This window comes from Suricata suricatta, chromosome 11 (assembly GCF_006229205.1).
Source record: "Suricata suricatta isolate VVHF042 chromosome 11, meerkat_22Aug2017_6uvM2_HiC, whole genome shotgun sequence".
In the NCBI taxonomy this organism is placed as follows: Eukaryota; Metazoa; Chordata; class Mammalia; order Carnivora; family Herpestidae; genus Suricata; species Suricata suricatta.
Genome location: NC_043710.1, coordinates 13,835,573 through 13,851,450, shown reverse-complemented (window position 1 = coordinate 13,851,450; position 15,878 = coordinate 13,835,573). Strand labels below are relative to the sequence as shown.

The 15,878-nt window shown below is 36.9% G+C and overlaps 1 protein-coding gene across 1 annotated transcript; it reads right to left on the bottom strand.

The window, feature by feature from the left end:
- Nucleotides 1-6,565: 6,565 nt before the first annotated feature.
- Nucleotides 6,566-7,593, bottom strand: LOC115306427 (olfactory receptor-like protein OLF1). Its single transcript, XM_029956819.1, has one exon. The coding sequence runs from the start codon at nt 7,591-7,593 to the stop codon at nt 6,649-6,651; it is 945 nt and encodes a 314-aa protein (XP_029812679.1). The 3' UTR covers nt 6,566-6,648.
- Nucleotides 7,594-15,878: the final 8,285 nt, after the last annotated feature.

Here is a 15,878-nt window from a genome sequence, read left to right as displayed (position 1 = left end):
GTAAGGCAGAACACAATTTTTTGCTGCAATTGTCTTCATACTCATAAAATTATGTGGCAATTCTGTAAAAAGGCATTGCTATCTATATGACAATAGTAAAAATATCTATGATAGGTGGTTGAGAAACTTTGATCTAAATCTAGATGTTATTTGGGCACCTAGGTGGCCAGTTGGTTAAGGGTCTGACTCTGGATTTCAGAGTTCATGAGTTCATGCCCTACATTGTGAAGAGGGCAGTCAGTGCAGAGCTTGCTTGGGCTTCTCTCCCTCTCTTTCTCTACCCTTCACCCCACCTCATCTCTTTTTCTCTCAAAATAAACAAATGAATAAATAAATAATAAACTTTACAAATCTAGATGTCATTTATGAGGTATGCAACTTTCAACAAGCTCTTTAATTCCTCCAAGTATCACCTTTATTTTATCAAGGATGATATTTGGATGAATTGATATCTTATTACATCTTCAAAAGAATATGGAAGAAGCACCGATGTTAGGCTGTAAGATGTAGAACTAAGCATTTTTAATGCTTGAAAATATTCTACACACACACACACAATATGAGTATATTTATTATATTCTTCAAAACCCATGATTGGTTTAAAACATTTTTATATGAGTTTTTAGAAACAATGAGTTTACTACATACTAATAATCATGAAAATAATTATATGATGCATCCTGGTCTGAGTTGTCTCTATGTTTGCTAGGACAAGAAGTAAACACTGTTGACTTTTTTTCTGGAAATGTGTTACTGCTTTGCCACAATACTCATTACCTGTCTGTGGAGTGGTCTGATGCCGAAGGAGGAGTCTCTTAATGAAAGAAAACTGCTTAAAAAAAAGAAAAGTGAAGACAACATAATTTAACACATACATTTGCATGTATTTGGATTTTGAATTGACTTTTATATTAAAAAATGGAAATAAGATGAGGGATGATAAGTGCTTCTGAGTAATACAGGTTCTCTTCCCTGTGTGTGTATTTATATGTGTGCCATGTATTTGCATGTGTTTATGTCTCTCTTGTACATAAGAATAGAAATTGGACCATGACTTGCTCTTTAGACTGAAGTAAGTATGGCATATAGTTCACATGGAGATGCATTTGTATATGTTTTTTTAATGTTTATTTATTTTGAGAGACAGACAGAGCATGAGCAGGAGAGGGGCAGAGCGAGAGGGAATCACAGAATCTGAAGCAGGCTCCAGGCTCTGAGCTGTCAGCACAGAGGCCAACACAGGGCTCGAACTCACGAACCCATGAACCATGAGATCATGACCCGAGGTGAAGTCAGAAGCTTAACTGACTTAGTCACCCAGGCGCTCCCATTTGTATATGTTGTTATTTGTAAAGTGGTGCCTACATTATTTTTAAGTAAAACAAAGCAAAAACTGTTTAAATTCATGTATATACTTACCCAGCAGTAAAAGCAATAGAAGCTTGCCTGTAAACCAACATCAAAATAAAATAATTAAGTTATTTTGTGAATACAGATTCAGTTTTGGAAGGAAAATATTTTGGCCATTAAATGGCAGAGTTTATTTCATTATGTAAGCAGGCAAAAGACGCTGCTTTAAAAACCAATCTCTTTTTCTCTTAAAAAGATACATTTTCAATCCTATATTCTTTAAATTACCACCTAGAAGCCTACCTGAGATGAGCAGTCTTTGGTGCTGAACAATAGGCCACTGGCATTTTATTTCAGCAGGTGCATTTGGGACTTCAATATGCAGCTACTGCCCTTACTCTTTGATTAGGCAAACATATCATTAATTATAGTTCTGGTTCTGTATATTCCTCCTGTGAATTCAGAAACAACTTTAGCAAAGGCTGAGCTTTAATGCCTCACTACTGTCACCAAGTTGTTCCATGCCAGGAAGAAAACCCCAAATTATTTTTATAGTATGCTTCAGCTTCTTGGAAATTATATCATTATTCTCTAGTCAAAGAAGAAGTCTAATAAAAAAAAACCCAAGTAGACCCATCCTTAATCATTTCTAGCTCCTTTTGATTATTCAGTTTGTTTCTTCCATATTTGAAAAGGTCTCCTTCCCACTGCATTTAGGAATATTACCATAATCTGATAGTATTTTCATTTTTATTGAAATGTCATTGATTGCTATAAAATTCACCCTTTCAAAGTACCCAGTTCTTTGGTTTTTAACATGCTTTCAAGGTTGTTCACCCATCACTGCTATCTAACCCCAGAGCCATGAGAAACCCATAACTCTTAGCTTCCACAACCCTTGCCTCCTCTCCCAGCTCCCAGAAACCACTCATTTACTTTCTGGTCTGCACACTGCCCACTCCAGACATCTCGCACACACACCATCATGTGACATGTGTTTTGTCGCATTGGGCTTCTTTTTCCAGCCTGATGTTTTCAGGGTTCATCTATGTTGGTACATGATTCAGAGTTTTGTTTCATTTTATGGCTGAATAACACTTCACTTTAAGGATATAATACGTTGGTTGATTCATTCGTCAGCTGGATGGACATTTGGGTTGTTTCTGCATTTTGGCTATTGTGAATAATGATGTTAAAAAAATATTCTTGTCAATGTACTTTGCTTGCTGGGCTGCTTTTCCCATCCCCTGACCACATACAATTCACCATTTCATTGACTTTAGAATTCTGACACATTCTCTACATGTAGTACATTTTTATTGAATTATGCTCATTGTCTTCATATGAAAAGTCCTCTACTACCTTTGAGACTCCAGGAATTTGACCAATGCTTATATTTTGTGTTCTCTAAACTATTTTGGGATTTGCAAAAGTAATTGCTTTCTAAATATTTATTGTTGCGTGTTTCTGGCTATTTAAAATAGAAGGTGATGTGAAAATATTAGTAATATACTGAATTTGGATTGGGGCATTTTTCCATTACTTTTTTTTATGTTTTCTTAAATTTATTTTTGAGAGACAGAGAGAGACAGCACAAGCAGGGGAGGGTGGAGAGAGAGGGAGACGCAGAATCCAAAGACAGGCTCCGAGCTCAGAACTAGTGGTCAGCACAGAGCCTGACACAGGGTTTGAACCCACAAACTATGAGATCATGACCTGAGCAGGAGTCAGATGCTTAACCGACTGAGCCACCCAGGCACCCCGGGGCATTTTTCTATTAATATACCTGACATGTAGAAAGATAATGCATTTAAGGAATGCCACATAGATGCTGATAATTCTAAAAAAGCAGTTAAAGAGATGTAGCCTTTCTATTATTATTCCTAAAGCCCAGTAACAAAAAGTTTGCTTCCCTTCCTCACAATTTTAGGGTCTTTTGGTCTTTGTTAAAAAACAGAAAAGCAATTCTTCCAACAGCGAACACAAATTATTTCCACTTAACCAAATGCCAAGACTGCTATCTGGTCACTTTAAGCCCCTTAGGCAACTTAGTGAACAGGAAAAAAGGGTTTCTCTATCAGTTGGGGTGTTTGTTCCTGAATACAAAGAGAACATGTGATTGCTACTTTAGAGCTAGGGTAGTAGGGAGTGGTCCTGGAAGGCAAGAAAGCCTCTGGGGCACCTTTCAGAACTCGCAAATCCATTATTAAAAAGTTAATAGAAAACTATACCAGTCCCAAACAGAAAGAACGAGTAATGATTTATGTATTTGAGGGATGTGGATTTGGGCCACTTCACAAGACAAGAAAGCAAGACAACTAGATGCTTGTTGAAGTTAAAGGGAATTTGGGAAAGGTTGCAGAGAAAAAGAAATTCTATGTATGAACTATGGTCACTTGGCCAGTAATGAAGACAACACTGTGGAAGTTATGATTATGTTTTTCCTTTGTTTTGATGAAAATATATTAACTAATAGTCCCACCTCTCCAATTCCCCTGTTTCTTTCCATAAGATGTGAGAGGGTTTAAACTATCTCAAAATTTTTCACAAGTTATAGGCTTTCAAAGGTATGTGGCTTAGCTAGAACCCTAGACCCCCCCCCCCATAAGGATAAAATGGCACATGAAACTTTGTAGAGCCTCCTTTTCATTCAGTTGTCTGCACCCATCTGTTCAAAGTAAGCATGTAGGGGCACCTGGGAGGCTCAGTCGGTTAAGCATCTGGCTTCAGCTCAAGTCATGATCTCACGGTTCGTGGGTTTGAGTCCTACATCAGGCTCTGTGCTGACAGCTCAGAGCCTGGAACCTGCTTCAGATTCTGTGTCTTCCCCTCTCTCTGACCCTCCCCTGCTGGCACTCTCTCTCTCTGTCTCTCAAAAATAAATGAAGAACATAAAAAAAAAGAAAAGAAAAACAAAGTAAGTATGTAGTTGCTGTTGTCTTATTTGAAAGTTGAACATGATTGCAACTCTGAATGGCATGTTGAAAAGTAGTGGATTATTTGGGATCTTGCTGTCAATGTGATTATGTCCGCATTTCTTAAATCTTGTCAATGTGGTGACAGGTTAGAATTGGTAAAAACAGAAATTTTAATGAGGTTTGGGCATAAATCTGCTTTATTTACAGTGGTTCTGCTTTTATTACTGAAATGATGATTAAGAAGCTTCAGTAAATAGCACAAGAATCACATAGGCTTGAGCAAAAATCACAGAGGAAGGATTAGCTAAATGGATGGCCTTGGAAAGTTTGACCATGCAAGCCCCAAAATGTAAATTTAGGCCTTGCTGACTATCATACAGTCTTGGGGATTTAGCAAGTGTCTATGGACTCTGTATAATGTAATACTGTATGCCGTCAGTAGGAAAAGGAGTGGAGAACATCTAGAAAGCTCAGCAAGTAACAGTAGCTCTGGGGACCTTGAAAAAATACTGATATCCTGTATTTTTAGTTATTCCTTTATTTTCTCATAAGTGGCACAATGTTTGATGATATAATTACTGAGCATCAAAACACAGTGGTGTAGCAAAAAGAAGATTTTCATAGGCAGCTGGAAATGTAATGTTGCACTGTAGACATATCATTAATAGATACTTGCATATGTTTGTTTGTTTTAAGTAAGCCCAGTGTGGGACTTGAACTCATGACCCTGAGATCAAGACCTGAGCTAGGTCAAGAGTCAGACACTCAACTGACTGACTCATCCAGGTGCCCCAGATATTTGCATATGTTAAGTGTTTTATGAACATGAAAAGCTGTTGGGATATACTTATCCAATCCTGTTCTGGGTGATTCTCTAGAGCCTTGGCCAACTCATCCTTGGCTAAGTAAATACAAATTTGATACTAGAGTATGATGGTGGGTGTGTAGCTGTGAGTGACTGTGCTTTTTTTTTTTTTTTAAGAAATGAAACAAAAGAAATGCTCAGAAGAAGTATTGTTGGTCAGAAATCCAAAGAAACAATTCTAAGGGGAATTTAAAACTGAGAATGATTTGGGCTGGGTCTTGTGGATTTTATAACAAAGAGTACATGGATTTAAACATAATTTTAAACTTTAATATTTCTGAGTCAAAACATAAATATTTATTATCATAGTGAAAAAATAATAAAAACAATGTACAGGAAACAATATCAGCTACTGAAATATATTTTGCAATGACACATGCCTCCAATTCCAGTCTTCAAATGTCCCACTGGGCAAGCGAATTGGTCTCTCATGAGGAGAGCCAGTACTGTTTCTGAGAACTCTAGTAATACTTTGGAGTATAAAAAAGAAAATGAAAAGGATACAAAAATAGAAAGACAAAAAGTTTGCCTTGCAGTTAACCTATATTCTCCAAGGTTTTACTTAGAAAAAATCTCCAAATTACTTTGGAGTAGAATGGGTGTAGTAGGTTAGCAACAAATTATTGAACTGAACTAGGAAAATGTATTTGATTTTGTATTAATGCTTCTATGACATCCCTGCCTCTCACCATCTCATTGTACAATATACATTTCAATTAATGTTAGCTATTATACAGAGATGTATAATTAACTCCTATCAAATACTTAAAATGTTGCAGGTGTTATTCATGGCATTTTCTCAGTTATTCATCCAGCAATCACTGACATGCATACTATATTCTCCCCATCTTTCAGATAAGTTAACTGAAGCATAGAAAATGAATTAATGTGGGGCACCTGGGTGGCTCAATTCGTTAGGCCTCCAGCTCTTGACTTTGGCTCAGGTCATGATCTCATGGTTCAAGAGTTTGAGCCCCACATCAGCCTCTGCACTGTCAGCACAGAACCTAAGTGAGATTCTCTCTCTCCATCTCTCTCTATCCGTATACACTCAAGCTCTCTCTGTCTCTCTCAGAATAAATAGGTAAACTCTTACAAAAAAAAGAAAATGAAGTAACTTGTTCAAATGCCTCTCACTAGCCAAGTACAGAGCTTCCATATGAACCAGTAGAATCTAGCCTCCACCCACATCGGTAATCTATCATGTAAATGAGATAAACTATAGACAGACTGAGCACACCCACTTTTCTTAGGTATTTACTATATCCCTTAAGACTGCCTGATAAAACAAATTTTAGCATTAACTCCAAGCTAACAATCAATGAATGGTAGTTTATTATATAGCAGCAATTTTGAAACTTTTAATTTTGTTTTTACATCGTGGGGTTATGAGTTGATCTGGCTGTATGAAAACAAATGTTTTATAAAAATCCCTTGTGTATCTGCTGATACATGTGTTACAGGTTCCCAGTTAGAGGTAACTGGGGATTTAGGTGACTCTACAAATGTTGTAGCTCATGAGGGGTCTACCTTCAATCGGACGGCTCTCTTAGCAGCATCTTTTACATCTTTATTTCTCAAGCTATAAATCAGTGGATTCAGCACTGGGATGATGATTGTGTAGAACACGGAGATAATCTTATCAGTGTTGGGAGAATACAGATAGCTGGGCCGTGAGTAAATGAAGAGCAGAGTCCCCTGATAGATGGCCACAGAAGTCAGGTGGGAGGCACATGTGGAAAAGGTTTTCTTCCTCCCACTGGAAGAACGGATCTTTAAGACTGAACGAAGGATGAAAAAGTAGGAGATGACGATGATGATGAAACAGATAATTTCCACTGAGCTGCCATATGTGGAGAGAAGCCACTCATTCACTGAGGTGTCTGTGCAGGATAGCTTGAGCAGTGGGGGGAGGTCACAGAAAAAATGATTAATGACATTTTTATCACAGTATTTCAGAATAAAAGCAAAGGACGTATGAACCAGGGAACTCATGTTGCCTCCAATGTAGGACAAGGTAATCAGCCATATACAGATGTCCCGAGACATCACAGCCGTATACAGTAAAGGGTTACAGATGGCGACATAGTGATCGTATGCCATGGCAGCCAAGATAAAAGATTCTGTATCGGCAAAAGCACAGAAAAAATAAAACTGGAGGGCACAGCCATAATAGGAGATGGATTTGTTCTCTGAGAGGAAGTTGATGAGCATTTTGGGAACAATGACTGAGGAGTAACAGAGGTCTGCAAAGGATAAGTTGCTAAGGAAAAAATACATGGGGGTTTGAAGGTGAGGCTCAGTCCTGATTAATATCATCAATCCAATGTTTCCTGTTAAAATCATACCGTACAGTGTCAGAAACATGAGGAATAGGACGATCTGCAGTTCAGGGCGGGTCGGAAACCCAAAAAGAATAAACTCGGTCACCAAAGTGTAGTTTCCATCTACCAATTCCATATTCTGTGTTGTTTTCTTTCTATAAGAATTCTAGCGTCCTAAAATGGTGTATTGATGGAAAGAGAAAAACAGAATTATAAGGTTATTTTATTGTTGCAGTGGACGAAGAAACAAACAAGCAAGTAAAGAACCAAGCCCAAACTCCCTTTCAAATAAAAACTCTGAGAAATATGTGTCAGGATTTAGTGAATATCAAATTCCATGGCTGCTAGTTTTACCTTATTTACTTGATTGTTGACTAGTCCTTCCATTGGGTAGTTGGTTTCTGCATGTAAAGATCCGGTTTTGCTTACTTTTTTGTATGCAAGGATAGTGCAATGGCTGGTTTAGAGGGTTAGAGAAGTAATGGATTAATGGACTAACGATGATATGAAGAGAAGAAAAATATCCATATTATTAAACATAAATTGACTTTGAGTCTTCCTTAGAATGATAACTGTAAGACAATTTGCTCTTCCTGTCCAGGATTTAATAGATAGTGGTATGCTCCACTGTGAGAGAGGAGATACAGTGGTGTCATGAAAAGTATGCAGTAAAGTCAAAGTGATAGTGATGAAATGGAAAAAACAATGCCAGTAAACATCAGCTCTGAGTATATTTTTGACAGGAGAGAGTTTAGGGTGATTCCACAAACCCCATCAAGATACTAAACCAAAATGATTAAACAAACCATTTCTTCATCTTGGGCTTTTTTAGAATTCTTGGCTACTAGAAAGGGTCTGATGACTATTGGCTGACTGGATAAAGTGGGACAAACATTTAGTAGTAAATTGACTTTTAATGAAATAATATTATACTATATCACCTCCTCATGGATTATATGTTCTGCACAAGCAAAAATACTTAAGTCCCTTTTATTTTTATGCTAGCCAAATCAGAGTGCTGCATCTAAAAGTTATGTCACGGCTTACTTCTGGAGTCTCTGAACTTTTCCAGAAGTAGAAAAAAATAAATTCGAACCTGAAGGACAAAGAGTTTTATCTTAATCCTAAAGTATGGATTTGGAAATATATAAAACCAACAAGCAGTTTTCAGTAAGCTACAGTAGTGTCACCAAAAAGGGAACAAAATTGTTTTGGATTGTTTTCTCATTTGTGTAAAACATATTCTGTCAGTGACAGTGGTGTGAACTTCATTTGTTTATGTCATTGAATCCTTCAAACACCCTAAGTAAGACACAGGCACACAGAAGCCTGAGAAAATCTGAAGGATTAATATGCTGTCATGTTATTACCTCAAAATGTGAATGAGATGAAGGAATATAATGGGATAGTGATTAATGTGTTCTTTTGTCTGTTTTAAAAGTCATCAAGATGTTTGGAAAGAGTAAGATTTTACTTAGAAGTTGGTAAGAATTTGATTAGAATCTCATCTTGGCCTCATGTAGGATGTGTTACCTAGTGCAATTTAATATATATATCTTAATCTGTACTGTAAAGATGACAAGTATATCACAAGGTTGCTGTATGCATTATAAAAATTTATCTGTCTCTGAATCTATCTATCTATCTATCTATCATCATCAATATCATCATCATCATTTATCTATCTACTTATTTACCTTTCTAGATGGTCACAGTTTAGCGAGACTGATACATGGTAGATAAAGGGCAAAGATTATTTTTGATTGCTGTATTTTTTTTCCATCCTTGGCTTATAAGCAGCTTTAGATGGTGGTCTTAATAATGGCTATTGTTTATATAATGGTTACTCCATAAAATGTAATATTCTAAACACTGTATATATAATTTGTCACATACATACACTCACTAATGAAATTACAATGCAGTTACCCTCACTGTGGTCCTTCTTGTGCAGATGGGGAACCTAACGCACAGCAGGCTTGGACAGCAAGATGTGATGGAAACAAGATTGAACCCCAAGCTCCTGACTCCCAAGCCTTGGCTCTCTACAAAGCTGCATTCTTTTATTTTTATTTATTTTTTGAATGTTTATTTATTTTTGAAGGAGAGAGGAAGAACTCGAGTGAGAGAGGGAGACACAGAATCGGAGCTGTCAGCACATAGCCCATGCACGGCTGAACCCACGAACCAAGAAATCATGACCTGAGCTGAAGTTGGATGCTTAACCCACTGAGCCACCCAGGCGCCCCTCCATCAAGCTGAATTCTTCTTATTAATTCCATATTTTGGATAAGATCACTGAGGTTTAGAGTGATACACCATGTCATTCAGTTACTTATTGATAGGCATAATTCAAGTTGGCTGTTTCCAAGCCAAAGCTCATGAGAGCCACCATGAAGGTGATTGGAATATTAAGGGGAGTGGCCACTGTGAGACAGGCTGAGGTGCAGAGAGTTGCTGAAAAGGGGAATAAATTCTCACATGTTTACAGAAAAAGCAGGGCCTATAATCCTGAGAGCTTCCCATTGGTCACCCTTTCCATTTAAAAACATGAGAGCAGCATGAATGAGGGTAAAGGTAGGAAGATAGTGAATGTTAGATTCTTGCGTCCAGAAGTAATGAACACAAAGATTGAGTCAAAATATCATGACTCACTAAATTATTCCCAAATCTATAACAGACCTATCTTGGTATAGAAAATGAATTCATTCAGGGGTGCCTGGGTAGCTCAGTTGGTTAAGTGTCCAACTTTTGATTTAGGTTTAGGTCATTATCTCCCTGTTCGCACAGTCAGGCTTGGTGCTGACAGCACGGATCCTGTTTGGAATTCTCTCTCTCTCTCTTTCTGCCCCTCCCCCACTTTCTCTCTCCCAATAAATAAACATTCAAAAAAAAGAAAATAAATTAATTCAATCTATTAGGTAGCCAGCCATGCTCCTGTTCTCTTATCTGTAACAAAAAGCTTATTTGTACCAACATGTGTTTTAGATCCCTATAGATGGAATATAAGAAAGATGGAACCAAGATAGATTATGTAATAGATTACCTTGTGGGTCCACTACTAACTGACGAATGTGGTTTCTGAATCATTTAGGCACAGTTCAGTGGTTCTTGCTTTCAGATCCACAAAAGCCTGTTTTTGCTCCATTAAAGCACAGAACCTACTTACCAAGGAAGGAGTTATTTTCCAACAGCCTGCATCAATAATTTTTCTGGTAGAACCCAAAACATTTACATGTATTCTCACGTCATTGGGGACCTCATAAATGAAGGATTCCAAACATGCTTATTTCCAAGGGCACCTAGAGAACAATTAACAAGTCTTTGCCATTGTGAGTCATTTTTCTAAAAACACATGGGTAATTAAAACAGAAATTCTGGTAGTGTTAATTTAAGCAGTTTTCCCTCTGTTATATTGGGATTGTTTGTACTGACTCTTAAAATCCCAAAGGATCCTCTTTATTGTGGAGGTTCTTTGGAAATAATTCACATATTTGAAAATGTTAACTATCACCATTATTTTTTTTTTTCGAAAAACCACATGGAAACTCAAACATTGTTACTTTTTATTATCAATACTGAAATCTGATAATTATCTTTCACTTTTCATCCATCAAAAGCTGAGCACAGTAGAGATTTCTGTAGATCTTGGTAGGTGGAGGGACTTACAGATGAGTGTCTTGTGCCAATAAAGCATCAAAATGATGACAGAACCATCCCAGTCAGTAAGTATAAGTTTTCATTAACTAATTAGTCTTACATACAGAGTATCTGACAGTTTTACCAAAACAATGATATTTAGGGGCTAGTTGTAATTAGTGCAACTCCACTAATTATATTATAAACTAAAATTTTTTCACAGTATACATTGGGTTTACTAATGACTCCTATATTTGCAGAATCTTTAAGGGAATCTTGTTAAAACTTGCACCCAATGTAAAGATCTACTTCTAATTCAGGATTAAATAATGGTCAGGCAACTTCAATATAATTGTTTCTAAGGGCCAGAGTTTCACATTTTCAATTCACTGTTGTTCAATTCATTGTCAATTTCAACTGTTGTTCTAACAGTTGAAAATTTCTCCATTATAGTGAATTCACATCTGAATGTATTTTTCCTCTTCATTTGCAATGTGATCCTATCTATATGCAAATCATACTAAAATTATTTTGTGATTTGGGACAGTTTAGTGACAGGTCTGGTACACTGCAGAATAACAGTTTAAGCAAAAATGGAAGTGATTTTAGCATACTTTGGCCATACTGAGAATTTAAAAATGTAAAAAAAAATACTGTAAAAATAAATAAAAACTAAAAAATTACTGATGATAGTGATGGTAATAAAAAAGTTAAGAAATGTTTTAAAATTTTAATAATTTTTTGAGGAACTCAACACTCCAACCAACAGTGCAAAAGGGTCTCTTTCTCCACATACTCAACATCATTTGTTTCTTGAGCTGTTAATTTTAGCCATTCTGAAATGTGTGAGGTGGTTTCTCATTGTGGTTTTGAATTGTATTTCTTTGATAATAAGTGATGTTGAGCATCTTTTCATGTATCTGTTGGCCATCTGGAAAATAGAACTACCCGATGACTCAGCAATTACACTATTAGGTATTTATCCAAAGTATACAAAAATGCTGATTCAAAGGAAAACATGCACCCCAATGTTTATAACAACCCAATGTTTGACTATCAACAATAGCCAGATTATAGAAAGAGCCCAAATGTCTATCGACAGGTGAATGGATAAAGAAGGTATGGCATACACACACACACACACACACACACACACACACACACACACACATGCACGCATGCACGCATGCATGTACTCAGTGGAATACTACTTGACAATCAAAAAGAATGAAAGTCTTGCCTTTTACAACAATGTGGATGGAGCTAGAGTGTATTGTACTAAGTGAAAAAAGTCAGGCAAAGAAAGACAAATATCATATGATTTCACTCATTAACAAATGAGCATAGGGGAAGGGAAGGAAAAATAAGATAAAAAGAGAGAGAGAGGGAAGCCATAAGAGACTCTTAAATACAGAAAACAAACTGAGATTGCTGGAGGGGTGATGGATGGGAGATAATGGGCTAAATGGGTGACAGGAATTAAGGAAGGCACTTGTTGGGTGAGGACTGGGTGTTATATGTAAGAGATGAACCACTGGGTTCTACTCCTGAAATCAATAATACACTGTAAACTAATGTGAATTAATATACATGAACTAAAAAATAAAATTTTAATAAATAATTTTATTAAAACCAATTTTTCATATATGCTTCCTATGCAAGTTTACATTTTAAAATGGAATTGGGTGCCTTGGTGGCTCAGTCGGTTAAGCGCCCAGCTTCGGCTCAGGTCATGATCTCACGGTTCATGGGTTCAAGCCCCGTGTTGGGCTTTGTGCTGACAGCTAGCTCAGAGCCTGGAGCCTGCTTCAGATTCTGTGTCTCCCTCTCTCTCTGACCCTCCCCTGCTCATGCTGTCTCTCTCTGTCTCTCAAGAATAAATAAAACACATTTTAAATTAAAAAAATAAAATGCAGTTATTTAGAATTTCATCCATTAAAAGATAAAAAATCCCCATATCTTTCCCTAGTCCTACATTTTAAAGAGTTATAACCTAACACCAACTGAGTGATCTATTTGAACCTAGAGGCAGAGGTCCAAGTCTTTAAGATTGTTATAACACTTAGCAGTAGCATTGCTTCTATAACAAACATTTGGAATCTCTGCCTAATTACTGGGATTTTGCACTATTCTTTATTGTGATTCTAAATGTCCCTGCCATTATATTTGGGAGAGATAGAAGGCAAGATGGGATGGATAAAGGGAGTCTTTCTAATAACGATAAACAAATAGTACTCACTATTCAAGTGTTCTCGAAAAACACTTCAGCAAATGGTTGCAGTCAAAATTTAACTTTTTCACATCAGATCAAGGGGTATAGAACAAGTATGAGATTTGTTGTTACTTTTAATTTTTTTAATATTTTATTTTATATTTGAGAGAGAGAGAGAGAGAGAGAGAGAGAGAGAGAGAGAGAGAGAACGTGCAGGGAAGGGACAGAGAGACAGAGACAGAAGAATCTGAAGCAGGCTCCAGGCTCTGAGCTGTCAGCACAGAGCCTGATGCAGGGCTTAGACTCACGAGCAGTGAGACCATGACCTGAGTGGAAGTCAGACGCTTAACTGACTAAGCCGCCCAGGCACTCCAATTGGCTGTTACTTTTAGATTTTAGTTTGCAGTGAAGGCACTGCAGATGACATTGCTTTGCTACATCTGGTTTTATATCAGAGAATTACATAAGACTTTGTATGCAACTGATCAGATAGCTCCCATGTGTGAATTACTGGGAGAAGAAAGAGATATAGTATTTACATAACTCAGTATCTTCTGTTATTTCCATATAGATCTTCAAAAAATCGCCTTCTCCTTGAAATAGGATGTGATCCTTCATAGCATGTTTTGGCTCCCATCGATGACTTCTGGAGGGGAGACAAGGTCAATTAAAAATCACATACAGAACAGAAACTGTCTACCACCATCCTCAACCTGGAATCTAGGACTAAAACCATATCCTAATGTCTACATTGAGATGGCTTATCTATTCCTCTATTTTTATTAGCATGACTAAATTTATCTAAGAGTTCTTGCCCAGGCAAATGTTTTGATTGCTCATTGCAGAAATTTCCAGAACAACCCCAGACTCTTCAGTGGAAAACATCAACAGCTTACTCCTTAAATTATTTGAATCTCTTGCTGCAAAACCCTTTCTTGTTTCCACCGCCTTGAACTGCTGCCTCTTAATCTCTAGCCAGTACTACCAAACCCTTGCTTTGAAAGACCTACTTTAAACCAAACTTCCACTTTTTAATAGATTCTTTCCTTGCTTTCCCTTCCCCACAGAAACTGTGAAAGCTCCAACAGGTTCTCCATCACTAAGGTGAGCAGTGAGCTCAGCTTTATTATCAACCGTTTGTTTTGGTGATATTTAAGGAAATCACTTTTGGCATCATATATATAAATTCATCACTATGAAATAGAGAGCCTTCAAGAAAGGTTATAACTATTAACCTTAGAGGTGAGTTGAAAGCTTGTAGACATCTAGTAAGCATTTATCAAGTCTGAGTATGGGCAAGAGACTGAAGATCACGGGCCTTTCTAGAACTTTTGGCAGTTACGGAGTGCTGAAATATCAAAACTGAGGATGTGAGGAACCTCAAATAAATCATAGATTTCCCATTCAAGACCTTTTATAAATTCAAGACTTTGCATGTAATAGACAAAAAGTGCTGAAAATTTTGGAAAAGCAAAGTGGAATTTCTTGCAATATATTGGTGCTGAGGATACAAAGACTTCCTATCAATTTAAGTTCTGAAAATAAATCCCTCAGGGATTTTTCATTTAAAAAAATGGTAATGTTCATTCACGTTTGAGAGAAAGAGAGAGAGAGAGAGAGAAAGAGAGAGAGAGTGACTGAATGGGAGAGGGGCGGAGAGAAACAGAGACACAGAATCAGAAGCAGGCTCCAGGCTTTGAGCTGTCAGCACAGAGTCCGAAGGCCAGATGTGGGGCTTGAAATCTCAAACCACAGGACATTGACCTGATCCGAAGTCTGTTGCTTAACCAATTGGACTACCCAGGTGCCTTAGGATCTGACCATGAGAAACCACATTTCTCTGAGAATCTAGGCACACAGAGCATCTGAGAATACAGCGATGGCCCCTGGGAGAGGGCTTCAGCTGGACTCAGAAAAAGATTCAGAACTTTTTTTTTGAAACTTTATTTTTTATTTTTTTTAAATATAACACTTTTTAACATATGCGATTATTTTCCATCATTTACAATACAGTAGTTACAATGACACTCCAAATGGATAAGCAAAGTAAAATATCAGAACCCCAACTTCTATTTCATGTAATTAGACTTACACAGAAATTAGAAGGTTAAGTAACAACTAGTTAATCACCTAATTTCACAGCTATCTATAGCAGCTTATCTATGATACATTCAAGATAAATGATACAATTTATTACTTGCCCATAAGCAACAACACAGCCTGCTTAATACCTTTCCTTAAATTCCACCTCTATACTACAATATACTTGAGGTCCATGCAAAAAAGTAGCTAACTTTTATATAGGAAATGGATGATTAAGTCTTTGGTGTTGTAAAAGCAACTTCATTTAAACATAACCACCCCCACCACCAAAAAGAGAAGAGGAAAAAAAAAAGTAATGAAAATAATAAGGGAAAAACCCAAGACACACTTCCTAGGGGGAAAAAAACAACAACAAAAAACCAAAAAAAAAAACAACCCATCATGTAATTTCTGTCCTTGACAGAATATATTAAATAAGCAAACACCACCAATAAGCAAAACAAGTACTACAATGTAAAAGTATTTAA